At 51.6% G+C, this 24385-nt stretch overlaps 2 protein-coding genes across 2 annotated transcripts in view; both read right to left on the reverse strand.

The window, feature by feature from the left end:
* The window catches only part of LOC144496746 (butyrophilin subfamily 1 member A1-like), a 284881-nt gene that overhangs the window by 87546 nt on the left and 172950 nt on the right, over positions 1-24385 (reverse strand).
* LOC144496741 (carnitine O-acetyltransferase-like) overlaps positions 1-24385 on the reverse strand; it is a 56638-nt gene that overhangs the window by 30340 nt on the left and 1913 nt on the right. The window contains exons 2-5 of the mRNA XM_078217253.1: positions 9970-10245; positions 7417-7535; positions 6209-6262; positions 2750-2915 (exon numbers count right to left, since the gene is read on the reverse strand). Of these exons, the coding sequence (XP_078073379.1) occupies positions 2750-2915; positions 6209-6262; positions 7417-7535; positions 9970-10245 (615 nt within the window). The remainder of the gene's footprint in view (positions 1-2749; positions 2916-6208; positions 6263-7416; positions 7536-9969; positions 10246-24385) is intronic.

Genomic DNA, 24385 nt, shown 5'->3' on the forward strand with positions numbered 1-24385 from the left:
CACTGTGCATGACTAAATTGCTATATTTGGAAATGAAACTACATTCATTTACACATGGTGGCACAGAGGGGAAGCACGGTGGCACAGAGGGGAGGCACGGTGGCACAGAGGGGCGGCACGGTGGCACAGAGGGGAAGCACGGTGGCACAGAGGGGAAGCACGGTGGCACAGAGGGGAAGCACGGTGGCACAGAGGGGAAGCACGGTGGCACAGAGGGGAAGCACGGTGGCACAGAGGGGAAGCACGGTGGCACAGAGGGGAAGCACGGTGGCACAGAGGGGCGGCACTGCTGCCTCACATAACCAGGGACCCGGGTTCGATTCCCAACTTGGGTCACTGTCTGTGTGGAGTTTGCACGTTCCCCCCTATGTCTGTGTGGACTTCCTCCGGGTGCTCTGGTTTCCTCCCACATTCTGAAAGACGTGCTGGTTAGGTGCATTGACCCGAACAGGCGCTGGAGTGTGGCGACTAGGGGAATTTCACAGTAACTTCATTGCAGTGTTAATGTAAGCCTTACTTGTGACTAATAAATTAACTTTAACTTTACTTTAAAAATAAAATGAATTTAAAAACACGAATTTTAAAAAATGAATTCCATTCCCCCCCCTTCTCACTGACCCTCATGCTCTTCACCTCTCCCACTCTATGTCTCACCTGGTTGCCGCCGATCGTGCTCATTGATCCTCCTTGGCACAGCGACCGGGAGAGGATTAGCCAGTAACCAGGGGATCTGACAGCAGGAGGGTTGGTGAGAGGGATGGTCGATTAGTCATTGGGCCCATCAAGTCTGCATGGACTGAGGATCCCAACCAGGCCCTTTCCTGTAACCCCATGTATTTACCCCATCAATCCCTCTCACTGCACATCTTGGGACACTAAGGGACAATTTAGCATGGCCAATCCACCTAACCCACACATCTTTGGAGTGTGGGAGGAAACCTACGCAGACACTGGGAGGACGTGCAAACTCCACATAGACAGTAACCCAAGGCCGGAATCGAACCCGGGTCCCTGGCGCTGTGAGGCAGCAGTGCTAACCACTGTGCCACTGTGCCATGATGTTAATGGAGAAATCCCAGTGGTAAACATAAATCCCAGTGGTAAACACAAAGTAACGCCACGGTGTTAAAGCAGAATAATTTAAAACAAGGCCACTTAAAATGGGGACTTACTGTACAATCGTCCTGATTTTAACCCAATCATATTAGATTTAATGGGGATAGTTCAGTCGGAGACCACCTTGACTCTATCCAATTTTACACTGGGATGTTTTGGCCACAATTGGGGGCCAAAGTCCCAAATCTCAGGCTTGGCAAATCGTCTTGCTTTACATCAATGAACAGTTAGTCCAGGGTGGCCAAAACTACTCATAAGCTGGGAGCCAGGAACATCATCTCAATATGAGGTTGCCTGGACCTCATTAGAAAGCAATTTCTATTGTTTGTTTGAGAAGTCATCGAGCTGAAGAATGTGACTCAGTGAACCGTGCAGAAAAGGAAAGTTTTGGTTTTAATTCTAGGTATGCTGATTTAGGCCAGTTTAGTATGGGCGTTTCTCCGGGTTATAAATAGTTGCAGTGCCTCTGAGATGTGAAGGGGAATATTGCTCGTGATGTTTGTTTTTGATGCTTAAATTGTTGAAAATATTTATGTTTGTGGATTTTTGCAAGCAGGACCAAGTTCAGCTATGTTTCACTCACGTTAAGTAGTCTGCTGGCATTTACTTGTCTAACTCGCACATGGAAAATGGTCATTTACATGAAGCATAGCCAGAAGGAAGAGGACATACGTGAAAAAAATAAGATAAAAGCAAAATGCTGCGGATGCTGGAATCGGAAACAAAAACAGAAATTCTGGAAAATCTCAGCTGTCTGACAGCATCTGTGGTGAGAGAATAGGGCTAACGTTTCGAGTTTGGATGACCCTTCGTCAGAGCTGAAGACTAGGAAAATCAGACAAGATTTATACTATGAGGGCGAGCTGGGGAAGTGTTGTAACTGGTAGGACTGGAATAGACGAAAAGACAAAGGGAGTGTAAATGGTGATGATAAAGGCTAAGAATGGTGCTAATAGCGTCCAATAAGAGATTGGAATGTGCAAATGGCAGAACAAAGGTGCAGGGTGTCAAAGGACAACCTGAGGTATGTGTCAATTAGCCCTAGTGAGGTGAGGGGTTGGAAAACAAGATGGGAAGTGAGATTTTAGAAGTAGAAAAATAAAAGTATGAATATTAAGGAAGAAAAATGGATGAATAAGGTGAAGAAGAAATGAAATAAAATAAATGGAAATGGGGTGAAGATAGAAGAAAGAGTTCATGCTCTGAAGTTGTTGATCACTCAGTGATCAATCCGGAAGGCTGTAAAATGCCCAAAGGGCTGGGGTTAGGAGGGATGGGATCCCAGGGGTGGAACAGGGAGGAAAAGAAAAAAGTGTTATCCTATCACCAGCATTAGCCTCTTGTCATCCACAATAGCACAGTTTGCAACCTTAGGATATTCCAAAGTATTTTACAGCCAGCAATACACTATTGAAGTGTAATCACTGTTGTAATGACCACAACAGCCCATTTACACAAGGCAAGATCCCACAAATGTCTTTGTGATTCTGACCGGTGTTTTCCTGCTGTTGGGCCGAGGATTAAATATTGCCCAGAAATGTACTTTGTAGAGCAATCAATAAGGCAATCGCAAGAAGGTTGAAACGTTTCAGATAAAACTATTCATGTTAGCATTGGCTCTTCTGGACTGTACCTGGAAGTTGCGGACCACTGTGACATGAGCTGGTGGGTTCCTCGTACAGCCGTAGTTGATCAAAGTGTCATGTTTGGATCCTGGGATACGGCAGGATGACAGGATTTTGGAGTACAGATCCATGCAGAGGGGTTTGCCTCTCATATACTCCGTTGGAAGAGTTTTGCTAAAACAAAGACAAAGTTCTTAGACACAGTGGCCAGAATCTTACACTGATCGGGCGAACGGGCGCCTGAAATGGAAGCACATGACCTCATCGCGCACTCGTGTAATATTTCAGTCAGCGAGTACGCGAGAGTTGGAAGCTTGCCCATCGACAACCAATTTTACTCATTAAGGGACCAAGTGAACACAATTTTACGTGGCATGTCTGCTTTTACAGTGGAACCAATTGAACAGGCGGCCTTTACATTGTGGTTTCCACCTCGATCCAGGGTGGAATGAACTGTCAGGGCTGAATAGAATTAACAGACCTGGGGGCTGAGGCCTGCAATTGATTTTGCTGCTTAGGCAATCATGGATTAGCTTTAACATTGCTATTTATGTTTCAGGAGCTAGCATCTCCCTGAGACAGCTCCGCAATGGCTGTCTCCCCCCGAGGGAGCACATTAGACACGCCAGCCCGTTTGCTCCCTGTCGCCCTCACCGGGAGCATTCAGTCTTTCACAGAGCATGTTTCACACTGGATGGCTGCTCATTGGCCAGCCAGCGTGATGTTGCACTCAGGGGCTCAATGCAGTCAGGAACGTTTTCCACCTCAGCTTCCAAGTGAGTGTACGGTGGAAAATTCAGCCTTGTGTCCAAATAAAATGGCTTGAAACATAGGGGGCACGGGTGAAAGAAACAACACTTTTAATTGAAAAAGAACACGGGGCCTTTTGGTTGCTGGCCTTAGAGAGTCCAACCAGTCACCTTGAGCACGGAGACACAGATAGAACCTACAGGGTGGTATTAAAAATAACTAAAGAGCCAGATTAGATCTGGAAGAAAGCTCCTTGACACAGATTTTTCAAAACCAGGAACAGATAATGCTGTTTTATTCAGCGAGCTGTGAAGATCTCGACCATAACATTGTAAGGTGTAGAAGCAGAAGTCAACCATTCGGCCCATCGGGTCTGCTCCACCATTCAATGAGATCATGACTAATCTGAGGTGATAATCCTCAGATCCACTTTCCCGCCTTATCCCCATAATCCTTCATTCCCTTACTGATTAAAAATCTGCCAATTTCAGCCTTGAAAGCTTAAGTTTATTATTAGTGTCACAAGTGAGCTTACATTAACACTGCAATGAAGTTACTGTGAAAATCCCCTAGCCGCCACACTCTGGCGCCTGTTCGGGTACACTGAGGGAGAATTTAGCATGGCCAATGCACCTAACCAGCAAATCTTTCGGACTGTGGGAGGAAACCAGAGCACCGGAGGAAACCACGCAGACACAGGAAGAACGTGCAGACTCCACACAGACAGTGACCCAAGCTGGGAATCGAACCCAGGTCCCTGGCGCTGTGAGGCATCAGTGCTAACCACTGTGCTATTGTGCAGCCCCACATTTAATGACATAGCTAATGATCCACCCTTACAGCTCTCTACGTTAAAGAATTCTACAGATTCACCACCCTCAGAGAAGAAATTCCTCCTCATCTCTGTTTTAAAAGGGGGACGGACCCCTTACTCTGAAATTATGTCCTCTGGTCCCACAAGGGGAAACAACCCCTCAGTATCAGGACTGTGCTGCCTGAGCAGGCAGTGGGAAATGTGCAAATTTCAGAAGGGAATTAGATAAATATCCAAAGGAGAAAAAATTAGGGCTATGGGGAAAAGGCAGCGGAATGGGACAAATTGGGTAGTTCTTTTAAAGTGCCAGCACAGACAGGATTGGCTGAATGGCTACCCTCTGTGCTGTGTGCATCCGTGATTTAATCCTCTTAGTTAATTGCTGTTTGTTATCGTGAATGATTGCCATAATCCAATTTGGCTTCTTGGAATTAAAATCCACCCAGAAGGAGACTTCTCAGACAGCACCTTGCAAACCCATCTAGAAGGACAAGGGCAGCAGATACCTGGGAACACCACCACCTGGAAGTTCCCCTCCAAGTCACTCACTGTCCTTACTAGAAATGTATCAGCTGTTCCTTCACGGTCGTTGGGTCAAAATCCTGCAACTTCCTCTCTATCAGCACTGTGGGTGTGCCTACACCAAAGGGACTGCAGCGATTCAAGACCGAAGCTTACCACCACCTTCTCAAACTAGGAATGGGCAATAAATGCTGGACGAGCCAGCGAAGCCTGCATCCCATGAATGAATAAAAATAAATAATGTTGCTGCAAAGATCTATCACCACCTGTGCAGTTTGACTGAGCCCATTAGTTTCCAGTAGTTTTCCTCAATTTATTTTATCAGTCCTCAGGATGTAGCCATGTTGGTAAGAATGCACACTGTGCAAAAAACAAAAATCCTTCCTCATCTCCACTCTTGTTCATTTTCCAATCACCTTAAATTTCTTTCCTCTGGTTACTGATCTTCCTGCCAATGGAAACAGTCCCTGCTTATTTATTAATACTCCTCATCATGCTGACTCCCGAACATTCCGGGTTTGCTCAACATATCTAATCTGTTAAAAATAAAGAGCTTGTTTGACTGGTTCCCCCGCATTCCCAGTTGTAGTTATTACTGGCCTGGTCCTGTCGTGTTGTCAACAACGGCAAGGAATCACATGGATAAGGGGAGTAGAAATGGCCATGGAAGCAGATTTAATTATTTCCTTCAAATTGGATAAATACTTGAAAAAGAAAACATTCATATGGCCACAGGGAAAGAGTGGGGGAATGAGGCAGATTCATTCAAATGGCTGGCAGAGACTCGATGGGCTGAATGGTCTGTTTCTGTGCTGCTTCATTTTACAACTCTAGGAAATCAACTACAGCTGAGGACAGAATGTTAGATACCCCCACGCAAAGCCTGACAATTGTGCTATTAAAATAATGCATGATTGCATTTTATAGATCATTATTTAACAGTGCACATGGAAGGGATGTGCAGTGAGACTGATACACTGGGATGGCCTGGATTTTCCAGCCCCCCCGCTCAGTGTTTAGTCTGGCAGTGGAAGCAGCTCTCCATTCCATAGGATCTTCCAGTCCTGCCGAAGTCTACAGCATTTTGTTATGGCCCGTTTGGCCTGCCGCTGGGTACCTGCTGCTGGGGTACCTGACACCAAGGCCGAAACTCTACCACCTCACCTGCCATGGAATTGGAGTGGGCGAGGGTCTGACAACGGAAATCTCCGTTGACCTCAGGCAGGAGTTTCCGGTCTTGCCTGAGCGAGGCCGTAAAGTCCCATCCCAAGGATCACCCTTGGAGAGACTGGAAGATCCCGCCCCATGTTTTCCAAGAAGCGTGCTCCCCCTGGTATCCATCGAATTTTGAGAAAGCCCACTGGAATTTGGGAGAACTTACCTGTCAACCTTAGACTTGAAGTCGAGAACTCCAGCAATTAGTTTGGCTGCAAATCTGAGGGAGGAGAGGAACCACAATGAGAAAAGAAAACTTGACTGAGTGGCTAAACTACCCTGAGATTGGGGCAGAAGGGAACAGAGAGAGATCTTCAATTATCAACACCAACTTAGATATATAAACAAACACAGAAGGAGAATTAGTGACTAGATTTTTCAGAAATGAACACCGTTATAACAAAGGGGGAAATAAGCTTGTGACGAGTTATTTAATCACTTGAATGAGGAAAGTCATTGAGGTTTATATAATTATGAGGGACATAGATTGGGTAGATAGGAAGAAACTTTTTCCCCTTGGTAGAGGGATCAATAACCAGGGGGCATAGATTTAAGGTAAGGGGCAGGAGAGTTAGAGGGGATTTGAGGAAAAACATTTTAACCCGGATGGTGATGGGAATCTGGAACTCACTGTCTGAAAGGGTGGATAGTCCTCACAACATGTAAGAAGCATTCAACTGAGTGCTTGAAATACCATGACATAGAAGGTATGGACCAAGTGCTAGAAAATGGGATTAGTGGAGTCAGATCTTTGATAACCAACATGAGTAAGCTGGGCCGAATGGCCTCCTGTGCTGTAAATGTCTATGAATTTATGAAAGATCATAGAATCATTGAATCCCTACAGTGCAGAAGGCGGTCATTCAACCCATCGGGCCTGCACCGACAACAATCCAACCCAGATCCTATCCCCGTAACCCCACATAATTACCCTGCTTGTCTTCCTGACACTAAGGGGAAATTTTGCATGGCTAATCCACCTAGCCCGCACATCTTTGGACTGTGGGAGGAACCCGGAGGAAACCCACGCAGACACGGGGAGAACGTGCAAACTCCACACAGACAGTGGCGCGAGGCAGATTTAAACCCGCGTCCCTGGCGCTGTGAGGCAACAGTGCTAATCACTGTGCCAACCGACTTACAAACGGAAGCATTTTCTCAATACAAAGAGACATAGGAGCAGGAGAGAAGAAAAGGGATACAGGAGATCAGACAAACTGGTAAAAGCTGACAGGCTGGTTCAGCCAGCAATGCTAAATAATGTGTTGTCCTTTATCTCGGGGGGGAGGGGGGAATGTGGGCGAGGCTGCCAGTTGATGAGCTGTGAGTGAGCAATTGGACCATTGCCAGAATTTGAGTGGTGCCTTTTCCTACCTGAGCTGTCCTTTCCAGTCATTGTAGTCCTGTTTGGGCAGCACCACAGCCGGGTTCGAATGAACAGCCAGGGGAAGCCGACACTCCAGACAAGCATTCTGGAGCCACCAATCCGTAAGCTGAAACAGAAGCAGAGAGAGAGCGCGGTGACACAGAGGAATGAGAAAGGGTGCAGTTGGGCAAGGCCAATCCACCCAACCTGCACATCTTTGGACTGTGGGAGGAAACTGGATCATTCGGAGGAAACCCACAAAGACACAGGAGAACAGACAAACTCCACACAGTCACCTAAGGCAGTGAGGCAGCAGTGCTAACCACTGTGCCCCTGTGCTGCCACACTGTGTCACCGTGCTACCCTATTACCCATTCCATTAAGGTCAAGTAACAGAAGTTAAAATTGTTCCTTTCATTTTCCTCTCACTTGTTAAGACCCAGGCCAGAAACTCCAAGATGTTTTATGAAGATAGCCTAGACCCTAACCAAGAGTGAGATACAAAGGCACATACCCGGTGATGCGAGGTGTTCGTACTGATGAGAAATGGTAGCTTTATTCAGGAAAGACTGAATAAGGGGTGCTAGACGTTACCACTGAAGCAGTGTGTGACAATACTGAACCTTTAAGAAATCATGTTCCTTTGCAGGATGTTTCTGGCAGGTCCTGGAAGGCGTCGGCACTGAGATGTCTGTAACTGGTGTCCTCTAACTGTTCCTGAAGCAGTATAATTAACATCATGTTGATTTTAATCTGGACTAATGCAAGGTTTTTAATGATCCCTTGGGATTGCTGAGTGGAGCTTTATTGACAGTTGATGTCATGTGGCTAGGAACAGCTGTACTTCACAGTAAAGAACAAGCTTTTAGTTTCGCTTTTCAGTAATAGTAGCTTGAAGTGAAGAGAATCAACATTGCTTTTTGCTTCTCTCTGGAGTTGGAGTTTTAGTTTTCTCAATTGCTGTTATAGCTGGTGGAGGCAGACAGTGTCTCTGTCTCTCTCTCCCCAGAGGCTTTTTGAAAAGTTCCAGGGCTGGGAAGCGTCGGAGATTTAATCCAACATTCAAAGGACCAATTCACAGCAGGTGTTAAAAAGCTGAAAACCCAGCATCACGTGAGCAGACTTGCTTTTTGTGTCAAGTCTGGAAAGAGGTGTATGTCTGTGGGATGGTGTTTGACTTGGAACAACATAGATAGCTAGCTGTTAAGGTTAATACTGTGTTATGTTTGAATCTTGCAATTGGTAAAAGTTATGCTAATTCTTTTTGTTATATTTTAACTGTGTACTTAATTGAACTTTGTTTGATAAAAGCTTCCGGGTGGTCATTTGAATCATACCTGGAGTAAAACACCTTATGCTCACCCTAATGCCAAAATCAAATATAAAAACTTAGGGTCGAGGCTAACTTAGGGTCTAGGCTATCTTCATAAAACATCTTGGAGTTTCTGGCCTGGGTCTTAACAAGTGAGAGGAAAATGAAAGGAACAATTTTAACTTCTGTTACTTGACCTTAATGGAATGGGTAATAGGGTAGCACGGTGACACAGTGTGGCAGCACAGGGGCACAGTGGTTAGCACTGCTGCCTCACTGCCTTAGGTGACTGTGTGGAGTTTGTCTGTTCTCCTGTGTCTTTGTGGGTTTCCTCCGAATGATCCAGTTTCCTCCCACAGTCCAAAGATGTGCAGGTTGGGTGGATTGGCCTTGCCCAACTGCCCCTTAGTGTCCCAAGATGTGTAGGTTAGGGGATTCGTGGGGTAAATGCATGGGGTTATGGGAATTGGGCCTGGACTCTTTCAGAGAGTTGGTGCAGACTCGATGGGCTCAATGGCATCCTTCTGCACTGGAGGGATTCTGTAAATTATCTCTAAATGTGTCAGTAGTCCTGCTGCTTTGTGAATACATTCACTGTCTATTTGAAAGGGGATCACTGCTGACTGTCTGGTTCAGGTGCTGGACCCATTCCTATAGGCAAGGCAGGCCCGAGTTGCCATTTTAATGGTGGAAATGGTTGGAACATGCGCTGTACATAAGACCAAAAAGCGAAGGAGTAGAAGTAGGCCGTTCGGCCTATCGAGTCTGCTCCGCCATTCATGATCTGATATGATAATCCTCAGCTCCACTTTCCCACCTTATCCCCATAACCCTTGATTCTCTTACTGGTTAAAAATCTATCTATCTCAGCGTCGAACATACTTAACATCCCAGCCTCAACAGCCCTCTGCGGTAAAGAATTCCATAGATTCACCACCCTCAGAGAAGAAATTCCTCCTCTGTCTTGATTGTGTGATCCCTTACTCTGAGATTATGCCCTCTAGTACTAGACCCTCCCAAATGAGGAAACAACTTCTCAGCATCTACCCTGTCAAGCCTCCTGAGAATCCTGTATATCTCTGGTCATTCTCAAGGGCTACATTGCTCCAGCCTCAGTGAGTTTGCAGTTATTCCCATGGGGCCCACAACCAGGCAGGTATTCAACCCATTCTGCTCCACTTGCGTGTATGGGAATTCCATGAAGAATTCGAGTGCCACCCCTCCTCCCCATATTGTTTCCCACACTTACCCAGTTTTCAGTCCTTCTCGATCGCCTTTCCAGCCTGTCCTGCAGTTTCATTCCAATACTATTGGGTCGACTGAACTCTCTCACTATCTCCCTTGTCTGTTCCAGCTCCTCTGGGGTCACGAGAGGCTGCAGTGCCAGGAGGTAGCGTTCCAGCGTATGTTTCAGTGGGGGAACTGGCAGCTGAGGCAATGGACAGTGGGTAGAGAAGGGCCTTCCCGCGGGGCACCAGACCCCAGCCGGCTTGATGAGGACTGTCGGTCTCCATACTCTGGCCGTCTGCGAAATAAAGATAGGAGTGAAAAAACACTTAGAACCCGGACGGGGGCCAAACACTTTCTCTTGAATAAAATATCCTTTTACAGAATACCACAAGAACAGTTTCAGCGTAGGAAGCAGCAACTATTCCGGTTAAATATTAACCAAGTGTGAATGAAGGCTGCCTTCTCACCTTGGCTCAATATGTGAGTTAAGTTTATCTGAACACTTATTTATTGGGTGCATGTTAATAAGTCAAGCTTGTTCCAAATGATCTGCGGAAAGTAAATAGTGCAATGGAAGGCTGATTGTGTTGGAGTAGTCTATTGACTGGTCAGTAATTGTGATTCTAATCTAAAAAGCCTTTCCCAAAATTCCAATTACACGCTGTATTTACATTCTAAGATAACATTGCATTGCATTCTAAACTGGATAGGTATTACTGCTGTGCCAAGCAACACAGCAAAGTGAAGGCATTATCTTCTCGGGCATCTTTTCACACAGGTAAGTGGTAAGTACTTCTCAAACTAAGTCTTTCTATTTCTCTTACCACACGAGCCACAAAAAGCCGGCCCAAACAACACTGCCTTGTGTTGGTCTTGAGGAGGTTCATAGGAATAAGCCAGCAAGCTGGTGCAGAGGTGTAGTGGGGAAAGGTTGCCATCAAAGTCAGCCACTGTGCACTGAGGGGAACTGTATCACAACTGTACTGAAGAACTTCAGAATGCAACATGATCTATATCGAAAATCGGGCGGAGAAGTGGCAGATGGACTTCAACCCGGATAAGTGTGTAGTGATCCATTTTGGCAGATCCAATGGGATGAAGCAGCAGTATAATATGAAGGGTACCATTCTTAGCAGTGTAGAGGATCAGAAGGACCTTGGGGTCCGGGTCCATAGGACTCTTAAATCGGCCTCGCAGGTGGAGGATGCGGTCAAGAAGGCGTACGGCGTACTAGCCTTCATTAATCGAGGGATTGAGTTTAGGAGTCGGGAGATAATGCTGCAGCTTTATAGGACCCTGGTTAGACCCCACTTGGAGTACTGCGCACAGTTCTGGTCACCTCATTACAGGAAAGATGTTGAAGCCATTGAAAGGGTGCAGAGGAGATTTACAAGGATGTTGCCTGGATTGGGGGGCATGCCTTATGAGGATAGGTTGAGGGAGCTTGGTCTCTTCTCCCTGGAGAGACGAAGGATGAGAGGTGACCTGATAGAGGTTTACAAGATGTTGAGAGGTCTGGATAGGGTAGACTCTCAGAGGCTATTTCCAAGGGCTGAAATGGTTGCTACGAGAGGACACAGGTTTAAGGTGCAGGGGTGTAGGTACAGAGGAGATGTCAGGGGTAAGTTTTTTACTCAGAGGGTGGTGGGTGAGTGGAATCGGCTGACGTTGGTGGTGGTGGAGGCAAACTCGTTGGGGTCTTTTAAGAGACTTCTGGATGAGTACATGGGATTTAATGGGATTGAGGGCTATAGATAGGCCTAGAGGTAGGGATATGATCGGCGCAACTTGTGGGCCGAAGGGCCTGTTTGTGCTGTGGCTTTCTATGTTCTATGTTCTATGAAAATCTGAATATCTTTGCACACTCTCTAATGACAATTTTGAAATGTTTTGGAATGTTCTTTTAAGTATTTTGTAAATAGAGTATATTTTTGTAAAAAATAATTACCATCTGGCTCCTCACGCCCCAGAGAAACCACGGGGACGATTCTCCCATCGCGACCCGCAAATTTTCTGGCGGGTTGGGTCAAGAGAATCGCGTGTCAGCCATATTGCGGGATTCGCATGTGTGTCTCCCAGAGCCAGGGAACAGGCGCAGTCGGAACTGCACTGGAAACCGGCAGGAAGTGACTTTAATCTGTTTTAAATATATTTTAAATGTAGTTTAAGCGTCATTGTCAGGCCCGGCACGGAACTTGCCGGGCCTGATAGCATCCCCCACCTCGCCAGGAACACTTCACTCCGCCGCAGCTCCCCACATTCGGGGAACTAGCGGGAGACCCCGCTGGAATGAGGGGGGGGGCAATTGGGGCCCCCCACAGTGGGGGGTGGTGCCCCCTGGGCATGGGCACCCTGGCAGTGCCAGTCTGTGCCCCCTGGCACTGCCGCTGGTCATGGGCAGGGCCTGTTGTGGGTGGGGCTTAGGGGGGTGATGGGTGGGCGTGGGGGGTCCCACTGCCATTCTGCATGGGGATCGGTCTGGGCTGGAGTGAGGCCAGCGATTGGGGCGGTTTGGGTGGGGTGGTCTGCCTCCTGTCGCGGAAGCGGGGGTTGGTCTGTTGTGGTGGTGTGGGGTGGGGTGTTGGGGGGGGGGGGGGGCGATGTTGGGCTGGACAGCGGGGAGCTCCGGGATGGGGGGTGGGAGGGGTCAGGGTTGGCCCAGGAATTGTTGTAAGGGCTGCGATTAGACTGTTTGGCGGGGGGGGGGGGGGGGGGGGGGGGGGGGGGGTGTGTGTGTGTGTGTGTGTGTGTGTGTGTGTGTGTGTGTGTGTGTGTGTGCAGTGCTGGGCAGCGATCAAGGTGCCAGCAAACCGGGGCCACTGTGCACGCGCAGAGTTGCAGAGCTGTCAGCCTCCGGTGTGAATAGGTCTCCCCCCACCTCAGGTTTTTAATCACATTCACGATTGTGACCTCTGCATTGCACAGAGTGGGGAGATTCGGGTCTGAAGTTGCACTGAAAAAACAGTCGTGATCTAGACCAGTTTTAGAACATAGAACATAGAACAGTACAGCACAGAACAGGCCCTTCGGCCCACGATGTTGTGCCGAGCTTTGGCTGAAACCCAGATCAAGCTATTTCCTCCCTATCATCCCGAAGTACTCCATGTGCCTATCCAATAGCTTCTTAAATGTTGCTAAAGTTTCTGACTCCACTATCACTGCAGGCAGTCCATTCCACACCCCAACCACTCTCTGCGTAAAGAACCCACCTCGGACATCCTTCCTATGTCTCCCACCATGAACGCTATAGTTATGCCCCCTAGCTACCGCTCCATTCACCCGAGGAAATAGTCTTTGAACGTTCACTCTGTCTCTCCCCCTCATCATCTTATAAACCTCGATCAAGTCTCCTCTCAACCTCCTCCGCTCCAAAGAGAAAAGCCCAAGTTCCCTCAACCTTTCCTCATAAGACCTACCCTCCAAACCAGGCAGCATCCTGGTAAATCTCCTCTGCACTCTTTCCAGTGTCTCCACATCCTTCTTTTAGTGAGGTGACCAGAACTGCACACAATATTCCAAATGTGGTCTCACCAAGGTCCTGTACAGTTGCAGCATAACCCCACGGCTCTTAAACTCAAACCCCCTGTTAATGAACGCCAACACACTATAGGCCTTCTTCACGGCTCTATCCACTTGAGTGGCAACCTTCAGAGATCTATGGATATGAACCCCAAGATCTCTCTGTTCCTCCACATTCTTCAGAACCCTACTTTTGACCCTGTAATCCACATTTAAATCTGTCCTACCAAAATGAATCACCTCACATTTGTCAGGGTTAAACTCCATTTGCCATTTTTCAGCCCAGCTCTGCATCCTATCTATATCTCTTTGCAGCCTACAACAGCCCTCCACCTCATCCACTACTCCACCAATCTTGGTGTCATCAGCAAATTTACTGATCCACCCTTCAGCCCCCTCCTCCAAGTCATTTATAAAAATTACAAATAGCAGAGGACCAAGCACTGATCCCTGTGGCACTCCGCTGGTAACCGGTTTCCAGTCCGAAAATTTTCCATCCACCACCACCCTCTGTCTTCTGTTAGATAGCCAGTTACCTATCCAATCGGCCAAACTTCCCTCTATCCCACACATCCTTACTTTCTTCATAAGCCGACCGTGGGGGATCTTATCAAACGCCTTACTAAAATCCATGTATATGACATCAACTGCACTACCTTCATCTACACACTTAGTTACCTCCTCAAAAAATTCTATCAAATTTGTGAGGCAAGACTTGCCCTTCACAAATCCGTGCTGACTATCCCGGATTAAGCTGCATCTTTCTAAATGGTCGTAAATCCTTCCTATCCCCAAGGATTTTTTCCATCAACTTACCGACCACCGAAGTAAGACTAACCGGCCTATAATTACCAGGGTTATTTCTATTCCCTTTCTTAAACAGAGGAACAACATTCGCCACTCTCCAGTCCTCTGGTACCACCCTCCGTGGACAGTGAGGACACAAAGATCAAAGCCAAAGGCTCTGCTATCTCATCCCTTGCCTCCCAAAGAATCCTAGGATATATTTCATCAGGCCCAATTCAGCAATTTTGGGAGAATTGCCCCCCCACCTCTGCTCAATGCCTCCCCATACAATATCAGAAAGACAGCAGACTTCAGTAAAGCAATTTGCCTCCCCATGTTACTTCACAGGAGTTTCGGAAAAAGAATTAGCACTGCTGCCTCACAGTGCCAGGGACCTGGGTTCGATTCCCGGCTTGGGTCACTGTCTGTGTGGAATTAGCACATTCTCCCCGTGTCTGCGTGGGTTGCCTCCGGGTGCTCCGGTTTCCCCCTCCCACAGTCCAAAGATGTGCAGGTTAGGTGGATTGACCATGCTAAGTTGCCCCTTACTGCCAGGGGGATTAGCTAGGGTAAATGCACGGGGTTATGGGGATAGGACCTGGGTGGGATTGTAGTCAGTGCAGACTCGATGGGCCAAATGGCCTCCTTCTGCACTGTAGGATTCTATGATACCAGGCCAAAGAAGCAGGAATATTGGAAGCTCGGTGCCGCTTGGTAGGAAGGGAATGGAGGGGTATGCTTGTTAGTGCCCAACCAACAACTTGTATTAATACAACATTTTCACCCAAATGTTATCAGACAAAATATGGCATTGAGCCACAGAAGGAGATAATAGGGCAGGTGACCAAAAACTTGGTCAAAGAGCGAAACTTTAAGGAGTGTTTTAAAAGAGGTAAGTGAGATAGAGAGGTGGAGAGGTTTAGGGAGGAAATTCTGGAGCTCAGAGCAGCTGGAGACACCAATGAGGGAAGAGAATGGCACAGCAATATTTAAAGACAATACGTAAATCACCAAAAGTTTTTGTTGAAGTTCACATTGAGTTGAGGATAAGTGAGGCTGGACGCACTGGCTTTATATGAAGATGAGACATTTGGCTCCTATGTTGCTGTGGGCTGAATGAATTTGACTTTGAGTGTGCTTATGCCCCACGTAATAAAACATGGGGAGAATAACTGCAAGAATGGTGCACCTACGGACATATGAATTAGGAGCAGAAGTAGACCACTCGGCCCCTCGAGCCTGCTCCGCCATTCAATAAAATCATGTCTGATCTCATTGTAACTTCAACGTCACCCTTCTGCCTACCCCCTTTCACCCCCTTATTGATCAAGAATCAATCTCGTCCTGCCTTAAAAATACTCAGACTCTGCTCCCACTGTCCTCTGAGGAAGAGAGTTCCAGAGACAGAAGGTCGAGGTTCATGTCCCACTCAAAGGGCTTGAACATTACATCCAGACTGACACTCCATGCAGTTCTGAGGGAGTGCTGCACGAACAGAGGTGCTGCCTTTCAGATAAGATGTCAGGTCAAAATTGTGCCTGCTCTCTTTGAGGTGGATGTAAAAGATCCTGCGGCACTGTGGTGAAGAAAGGTCAGAGAGTTGTCCCCAGTGAGCTCGGACAATAAGTATCCCCTATCTAGCGTCACTGAAAAAGGAACAGATTATTTGATCCTTCTCCCATTGGTGTTGAAATGCTCCCACTCTGCACAAATTAGCTTTTCTAGATTAATAAGATCAAAAGACAGCTGTTTAGCACTTTGGGACAGTCCGAGGTTGTGGAAGATGCCACATAAATAAAAATCTTTTTACCTCGCAGTGGGTGATACTTTAGACTGGACTCTATTTTTGCTGGAAATGTGGGTATTAATGGTGCAGTGATGTCAACATTGGACCTCAGGCCACAGAAACTTCAGAGTATCTTCACTTTGCTACAAGTTGTTTTTTTTATTGAACTAATAATGGCGGGTGCCACAAACCCGTTTTAGAGAATTGGTCTGTAGTTCTGCTCCAATGAGTTGGTAATGCTGAATCATGAGGACACAAGTACAGTCCTGGCGCAGTGCTCTGCATCTGCTCTGGCTGCTAGCCCAGAGGAACCAACAGCAGAGCAAGGCACAAGTGATGTTCCACTTCAGGGGAAGACAGAGATAAACTAGCATAGCTCTGGTGGAATGGCACCTCCCTTACCATTTCAGAGAAAAATTTTCATCTTGATTGGTATCCTGTTTGACCCTGAGGTGCGTTTTCAAACTCAGCTCCCGTTCATCCATTGCATACTGTGTCTAATGGCCTACACTGGATCCACTCCAACAAAGCTTTGATTTTAACACCCTCATTCTTCTGCTCCAGTTCCTCCATGGCCTCAACTGCCCTTTAGTCTCCTCTGAGCCTTACTGCCCAGAGATAGCTGAACAGATACAGGAAGTGCTGAGGGAGACCGACAGAACAGTTTGCAGCGATTCAAGAAGACAGCTCACCACCACCTTCTCAAGGGTAATTAGGGATGGGTAATAAATACTGGCCTCAACTGCTTCACCCACATCAACATAAATATTTTCTTGAATGGAATTATGGCATTTATCGTAAGGAGAATGGAATATAAAAATGGGGAAGTTTTACTACAAGAGCTTTGTTGAGACCACGACTGGAATTTTACCACGCCGCCTGCCACAGGAATCGGAGCTGGCAAGGGGCAGGCAATGGGAAGATCCGTTGACCTCGGGCAGGATTTTACGGTTTCAGATGAGCAAGGCACGTAAAATCCTGCCCCACATCTGGAATACTGAATACAGTGTTGGTCCCCTTATTTGAAAAAATATGCAAGAATTGTTTTAGAAGCAGTTCAGAGGTTCGCTTATCTGGGATGAGGGCCTTATCTTTTAAGGAAACGATTACACAGGTTGCACCTACACCCATCGGAGTTTAGAAGAATTGGTGGTGATCTTATTGAAACATATAAGTTCCTGAGGGGTTTGGAGAGGGTAGATACCGCATATCAGGAGGAGGGACCCACTTATCAGGGAGGGGATGGGGTGGAGACTAGAACCAGGGAAGACAGTTTAAGAATAAGAGACTTTTAAGATGGAGTTGAGGGGCTTTCTATTTCTCTCAGAGTTGTTAATCTATGGAATTCTCTTCTCAGAGATTAATGGAAACTGGGTCACTGAATTTATTCAAGACAGATTTCTGATTTTTGGTCTATGGGGTTAGCGGAGGGGGCGGGGGGGGGGGGGGGGCGGTGGGGCAGGATTGATGGTAAAGTGGAATTGACTCTAAAACCAAGCCGCGATCTTATTGAATGTCAGAGCAGGTTTGAAGTGCCACATGTTCCTATGTCCTAATGGACAGCGGTGCCTTTGGCTTCCTGGGCTCCAAGTTCTGGATTCCTTCCCCGAATGCTCTGTCTCTCTCACACACAGACACACACAGGCTCTGTTCTCTTTCAGAACTCTTCTTAAATCCTAAATCCTATTTGACCAAACATTTGGTCAGCTGTCCCAGCATCAATTTACATGCCCAGAGTGAAATGTTGTCTGCTATCACCCTTGTGAAATGATTTGGGACATTTTACTGTGTTAAAAGGTACTGTATGAATGCAAGTTGTGCTTTGGTTTCGGTAAAATACATAATAGCCTTGGTCACTGTGTAGGTTCTTCCAGTAACCTTTGTCCAAAGTTGGAAGTCTTGCAGCTTCACAAGTTAACCTTCTCCAATCGAACAACACAGAGAATGTCTCTGTGCCCTTCAAGCCTTTAAACTGCCGGTGAAAGGGAGTGGACAGTTTATACAGTACAGTACACGCAGGCTGCAGCCTCTCGCAGTACTAGACCCCATGCATAAATGATCTGCAGTCAACAGTTGAAACCAAAACAAAGCAAAACAAAAATTATGAGCAAGGCTAGAGATTTCCCCCAATGTTTGCAATCCCCATCACTCCAGTAACCCGCCCTCCTCCTACTTTTACACCAGCCTACAATTCAAAAATCTTTAATTAGCTGTAAAGTTCGTTGTGGCCTTCTGAAAGTTGCAATCCAATTGCATTTTATTCTATTAAGTCGATTGCATTTTAAAGCCAATTTCTAGCTGTCTGGGAATGAATTAAAATGTGGAGATGCTGGGGTTGGACTGGGGTAAACACAGTAAGACGTTTAACAACACCAGGTTAAAGTCCAACAGGTTTATTTGGTAGCAAAAGCCACACAAACTTTCGGAGTCTTAAGCCCCTTCTTCAGGTGAGTGGGAATTCTGTTTACAAACAGGGCATATAAAGGCACAAACTCAATTTACATGAATAATGGTTGGAATGCGAATACTTACAACTAATCAAGTCTTTAAGATACAAACAATGTGAGTGGAGAGAGCATCAAGACAGGCTAAAGTGATGTCTATTGTCTCCAGACAGGACAGCCAGTGAGACTCTGCAGGTCCAGGCAAGCTGTCTGGGCTAATCCCCACAGCTTGCCTGGACCTGCAGAGTCTCACTGGCTGTCCTGTCTGGAGACAATACACATCTCTTTAGCCTGTCTTGATGCTCTCTCCATTCACATTGTTTGTATCTTAAAGACTTGATTAGCTGTAAGTATTCGCATTCCAACCATTATTCATGTAAATTGAGTTTGTGTCTTTATATGCCCTGTTTGTGAACAGAATTCCCACTCACCTGAAGAAGGGGCTTGGGGCTCCGAAAGCTTGTGTGGCTTTTGCTACCAAATAAACCTGTTGGACTTTAACCTGGTGTTGTTAAACTTCTTACAATGAATTAAAAATCAGACTGAAGGACACAGGGCTTCCCCAGAAAATGATGTGGAGATGCTGGTGTTGGACTGGGGGAAGCACAGTAAGAAGTCTCACAACACTAGGTTAAAGTCCAACAAGTGTATTTGGTAGCACAATCTTTCGGAGCGCTGCTCCTTCATCGGGTGAGTGGGAGTTCTGTTCACAAACAGGGCATATAAAGACACAAACTCAATTTACAAAATAATGGTTGGAATGCGAGTCTTCACAGGTAATCAAGTCTTAAAGATACAGACAATATGAGTGGAGAGAGGGTTAAGCACAGGTTAAAGAGATGTGTATCGTCTCCAGCCAGGACAGTTAGTGAGATTTTGCAAGCCCAGGCAAGTCGTGGGGGTTACAGATGGTGTGACATGAACCCAAGATCCTGGTTGAGGCCGTCTTCATGTGTGAGGAACTTGGCTATCAGTTTCTGCTCAGCGATTCTGCGTTGTGTGTTGTGAAGGCCGCCTTGGAGAACACTTACCCGAAGATCAGAGGCTGAATGCCCGTGACCGCTGAAGTGTTCCCCAAATGGAAGAGAACACTGAGTGTGGGGGGGGGGGGGGGGGTGCAGCCGTCACCGGGGGGGGGGGGGGGGGTGCAGCTGTCACGGGGGGGGGTGCAGCCGTCACGGGGTGGGGGGGGGGTGCAGCCGTCACGGGGGGGGGGGGGGGGTGCAGCCGTCACGGGGGGGGGGTGCAGCCGTCACCAGGGGGGGGGGGTGCAGTCACTGGGTGGGGGGTGGTGCAGTCACTGGTTGGTGGGGGGGGGTGCAGCACTCACTGGGTGGGGGGGGGTGCAGCAGTCAGTGGGTGGGGGGGGTGCAGCAGTCAGTGGGTGGGGGGGGTACAGCAGTCAGTGGGTGGGGGGGGTGCAGCAGTGACTGGGTGGGGGTGCAGCAGTCAGTGGGTGGGGGTGCAGCAGTCAGTGGGTGGGGGGGTGCAGCAGTGACTGGGGGGGGTGCAGCAGTCAGTGGGTTGAGGGGGTGCAGCAGTCAGTGGGTGGGGGGTGCAGCAGTGACTGAGTGCGGGGGGGGGGTGCAGCAGTCAGTGGGTGGGGGGATGCAGCAGTCAGTGGGTGGGGGGGGTGCAGCAGTGACTGGGTGGGGGGGGGGTGCAGCAGTCAGTGGGTGGGGGGTGCAGCAGTCAGTGGGTGGGGGGGGTGCAGCAGTCAGTGGGTGGGGGGGGGTGCAGCAGTCAGTGGGTGGGGGGGGGTGCAGCAGTCAGTGGGTGGGGGGGGGTGCAGCAGTCAGTGGGTGGGGGGGGGTGCAGCAGTCAGTGGGTGGGGGGGGTGCAGCAGTCAGTGGGTGGGGGTGCAGCAGTCAGTGGGTGGGGGGGTGCAGCAGTCAGTGGGTGGGGGGGGGTGCAGCAGTCAGTGGGTGGGGGGGTTGCAGCAGTCACTGGGTGGGGGGGGGTGCAGCAGTCACTGGGTGGGGGGGGTGCAGCAGTCACTGGGTGGGGGGGTGTGCAGCAGTCAGTGGGTGGGGGGGGTGCAGCAGTCAGTGGGTGGGGGGGTGCAGCAGTGACTGGGTGGGGGTGCAGCAGTCAGTGGGTGGGGGTGCAGCAGTCAGTGGGTGGGGGGGGTGCAGCAGTGACTGGGTGCGAGGGGGGGTGCAGCAGTCAGTGGGTGGGGGGGGTGCAGCAGTCACTGGGTGGGGGGGGTGCAGCAGTCAGTGGGTGGGGGGGGTGCAGCAGTCACTGGGTGGGGGGGGTGCAGCAGTCACTGGGTGGGGGGGGTGCAGCAGTCACTGGGTGGGGGGGGTGCAGCAGTCAGTGGGTGGGGGGGGTGCAGCAGTCACTGGGTGGGGGGGGTGCATCAGTCACTGGGTGGGGGGGGGTGCAGCAGTCACTGGGTGAGGGGGGTGCAGCAGTCAGTGGGTGGGGGGGGGCAGCAGTCAGTGGGTGGGGGGGGCAGCAGTCAGTGGGTGGGGGGGGCAGCAGTCACTGGGTGGGGGGGGCAGCAGTCACTGGGTGGGGGGGGCAGCAGTCACTGGGTGGGGGGGGTGCAGCAGTCACTGGGTGGGGGGGTTGCAGCAGTCAGTGGGTGGGGGGGGGTGCAGCAGTCAGTGGGTGGGGGGGGGTGCAGCAGTCAGTGGGTGGGGGGGGGGTGCAGCAGTCACTGGGTGGGGGGGGTGCAGCAGTCACTGGATGGGGGGGGTGCAGCAGTCACTGGGTGGGGGGGGTGCAGCAGTCACTGGGTGGGGGGGTGCAGCAGTCACTGGGTGGGGGGGGGAACAGTCAGTGAGTGGGTGGGGGTGTAGCAGTCAGTGGGTGGGGGGGTGCAGCAGTCAGTGGGTGGGGGGGTGCAGCAGTCAGTGGGTGGGGGGGGTGCAGCAGTCAGTGGGTGGGGGTGGGTGCAGCAGTCAGTGGGTGGGGGGGGTGCAGCAGTCACTGGGTGGGGGGGGGTGCAGCAGTCAGTGGGTGTGGGGGGCAGCAGTCAGTGGGTGGGGGGGGGCAGCAGTCAGTGGGTGGGGGGGGCAGCAGTCAGTGGGTGGGGGGGCAGCAGTCAGTGGGTGGGGGGGGCAGCAGTCAGTGGGTGGGGGGGATGCAGCAGTGACTGGGGGGGGGGGGTGCAGCAGTCACTGGGTGGGGGGGGCAGCAGTCAGTGGGTGGGGGGGCAGCAGTCAGTGGGTGGGGGGGCAGCAGTCAGTGGGTGGGGGTGCAGCAGTCAGTGGGTGGGGGGGTGCAGCAGTGACTGGGGGGGGGGTGCAGCAGTGACTGGGGGGGGGGTGCAGCAGTGACTGGGTGGGGGGGCAGCAGTCAGTGGGTGGGGGGGGTGCAGCAGTGACTGGGGGGGGTGCAGCAGTGACTGGGGGGGCTGCAGCAGTCAGTGACTGGGGGGCAGCAGTGACTGGGTGGGGGGGATGCAGTCACTGGGTGGGGGGGGTGCAGTCACTGGGTGGGGGGGGTGCAGTCACTGGGTGGGGGGGGTGCAGTCACTGGGTGGGGGGGGTGCAGTCACTGGGTGGGGGGGGTGCAGTCACTGGGTGGGGGGGGTGCAGTCACTGGGTGGGGGGGTGCAGTCACTGGGTGGGGGGTGCAGTCACTGGGTGGGGGGTGCAGTCACTGGGTGGGGGGTGCAGTCACTGGGTGGGGGGTGCAGTCACTGGGTGGGGGGGTGCAGTCACTGGGTGGGGGGGTGCAGTCACTGGGTGGGGGGGTGCAGTCACTGGGTGGGGGGGTGCAGTCACTGGGTGGGGGGGTGCAGTCACTGGGTGGGGGGGTGCAGTCACTGGGTGGGGGGGTGCAGTCACTGGGTGGGGGGGTGCAGTCACTGGGTGAGGGGGGTGCAGTCACTGGGTGAGGGGGGTGCAGTCACTGGGTGAGGGGGGTGCAGTCACTGGGTGAGGGGGGTGCAGTCACTGGATGAGGGGGGTGCAGTCACTGGATGAGGGGGGTGCAGTCACTGGGTGGGGGGGGTGCAGTCACTGGGTGGGGGGGGTGCAGTCACTGGGTGGGGGGGGGGTGCAGTCACTGGGTGTGGGGGGGGTGCAGCACTCACTGGGTGGGGGGGGTGCAGCAGTCAGTGGGGGGGGTGCAGCAGTGACTGGGGGGGGGTGCAGCAGTGACTGGGTGGGGGGGGTGCAGCAGTGACTTGGTGGGGGGGGTGCAGCAGTGACTGGGTGGGGGGGGTGCAGCAGTCAGTGGGTGGGGGGCGGTGCAGCAGTCAGTGGGTGGGGGGGGGGGGTGCAGCAGTCAGTGGGTGGGGGGGGTGCAGCAGTTAGTGGGTGGGGGGGGTGCAGCAGTCAGTGGGTGGGGGGTGTGCAGCAGTCAGTGGGTGGGGGGTGTGCAGCAGTCAGTGGGTGGGGGCGGTGCAGCAGTCAGTGGGTGGGGGGGGTGCAGCAGTCAGTGGGTGGGGGGGGTGCAGCAGTCAGTGGGGGGGTGCAGCAGTGACTGGGGTGGGTGCAGCAGTGACTGGGGGGGTGCAGCAGTGACTGGGGGGGGTGCAGCAGTGACTGGGTGGGGGGGTGCAGCAGTGACTGGGTGGGGGGGGTGCAGTAGTGACTGGGTGGGGGGGGTGCAGCAGTCACTGGGTGGGGGGTGCAGCAGTGACTGGGTGGGGGACGTGCAGCGGTCAGTGGGTGGGGGGGCTGCAGCAGTCACTGGGGGGGTTGCAGCAGTGACTGGGTGGGGGGCGTGCAGCGGTCAGTGGGTGGGGGGGGTGCAGCAGTCAGTGGGTGGGGGGGGTGCAGTCAGTGGGTGTGGGTGCAGCAGTCACTGGGTGGGTGGGGGGGGTGCAGCAGTCACTGGGGAGGGTGCAGCAGTCACTGGGTGGGGGTGCAGCAGTGACTGGGTGGGGGGGTGCAGCAGTCAGTGGGTGGGGGGGGTGCAGCAGTCACTGGGTGGGGGGGGTGCAGCAGTCACTGGGGGGGGTGCAGCAGTGACTGGGTGGGGGGGTGCAGCAGTCAGTGGGTGGGGGGGGTGCAGCAGTCACTGGGTGGGGGGGGTGCAGCAGCGACTGGGTGGGGGGGTGCAGCAGTGACTGGGTGGGGGGGTGCAGCAGTGACTGGGTGGGGGGGTGCAGCAGTCACTGGGTGGGGGGGGTGCAGCAGTCACTGGGTGGGGGGGGTGCAGCAGTGACTGGGTGGGGGGGGTGCAGCAGTGACTGGGTGGGGGGGTGCAGCAGTGACTGGGTGGGGGGGGTGCAGCAGTCACTGGGTGGGGGGGGTGCAGCAGTCACTGGGTGGGGGGGGTGCAGCAGTGACTGGGTGGAGGGGGTGCAGCAGTCACTGGGTGGAGGGGGGGCAGCAGTGACTGGGTGGTGGGGGTGCAGTCACTGGGTGGTGGGGGTGCAGTCACTGGGTGGGGGGGTGCAGTCACTGTGTGGGGGGTGGGGGTCGCAGCAGTGACTGGGTGGGGGGGGTGCAGTCACTGGGTGGGGGGGGTGCAGTCACTGTGTGGGGGGTGGGGGTCGCAGCAGTGACTGGGTGGGGGGGTGCAGCAGTCAGTGGGTGGGGGTGGGTGCAGCAGTCACTGGGTGGGGGTGGGTGCAGCAGTCAGTGGGTGGGGGGGTGCAGCAGTCACTGGGTGGGGGGGGGGTGCAGCAGTCAGTGGGTGTGGGGGGCAGCAGTCAGTGGGTGGGGGGGGCAGCAGTCAGTGGGTGGGGGGGGCAGCAGTCAGTGGGTGGGGGGGGCAGCAGTCAGTGGGTGGGGGGGGGCAGCAGTCAGTGGGTGGGGGGGATGCAGCAGTGACTGGGGGGGGGTGCAGCAGTCACTGGGTGGGGGGGGCAGCAGTCAGTGGGTGGGGGGGCAGCAGTCAGTGGGTGGGGGGGCAGCAGTCAGTGGGTGGGGGTGCAGCAGTCAGTGGGTGGGGGTGCAGCAGTCAGTGGGTGGGGGGGTGCAGCAGTCAGTGGG

This window comes from Mustelus asterias, chromosome 8, assembly GCF_964213995.1.
Source record: "Mustelus asterias chromosome 8, sMusAst1.hap1.1, whole genome shotgun sequence".
NCBI classification, from domain to species: domain Eukaryota; kingdom Metazoa; phylum Chordata; class Chondrichthyes; order Carcharhiniformes; family Triakidae; genus Mustelus; species Mustelus asterias.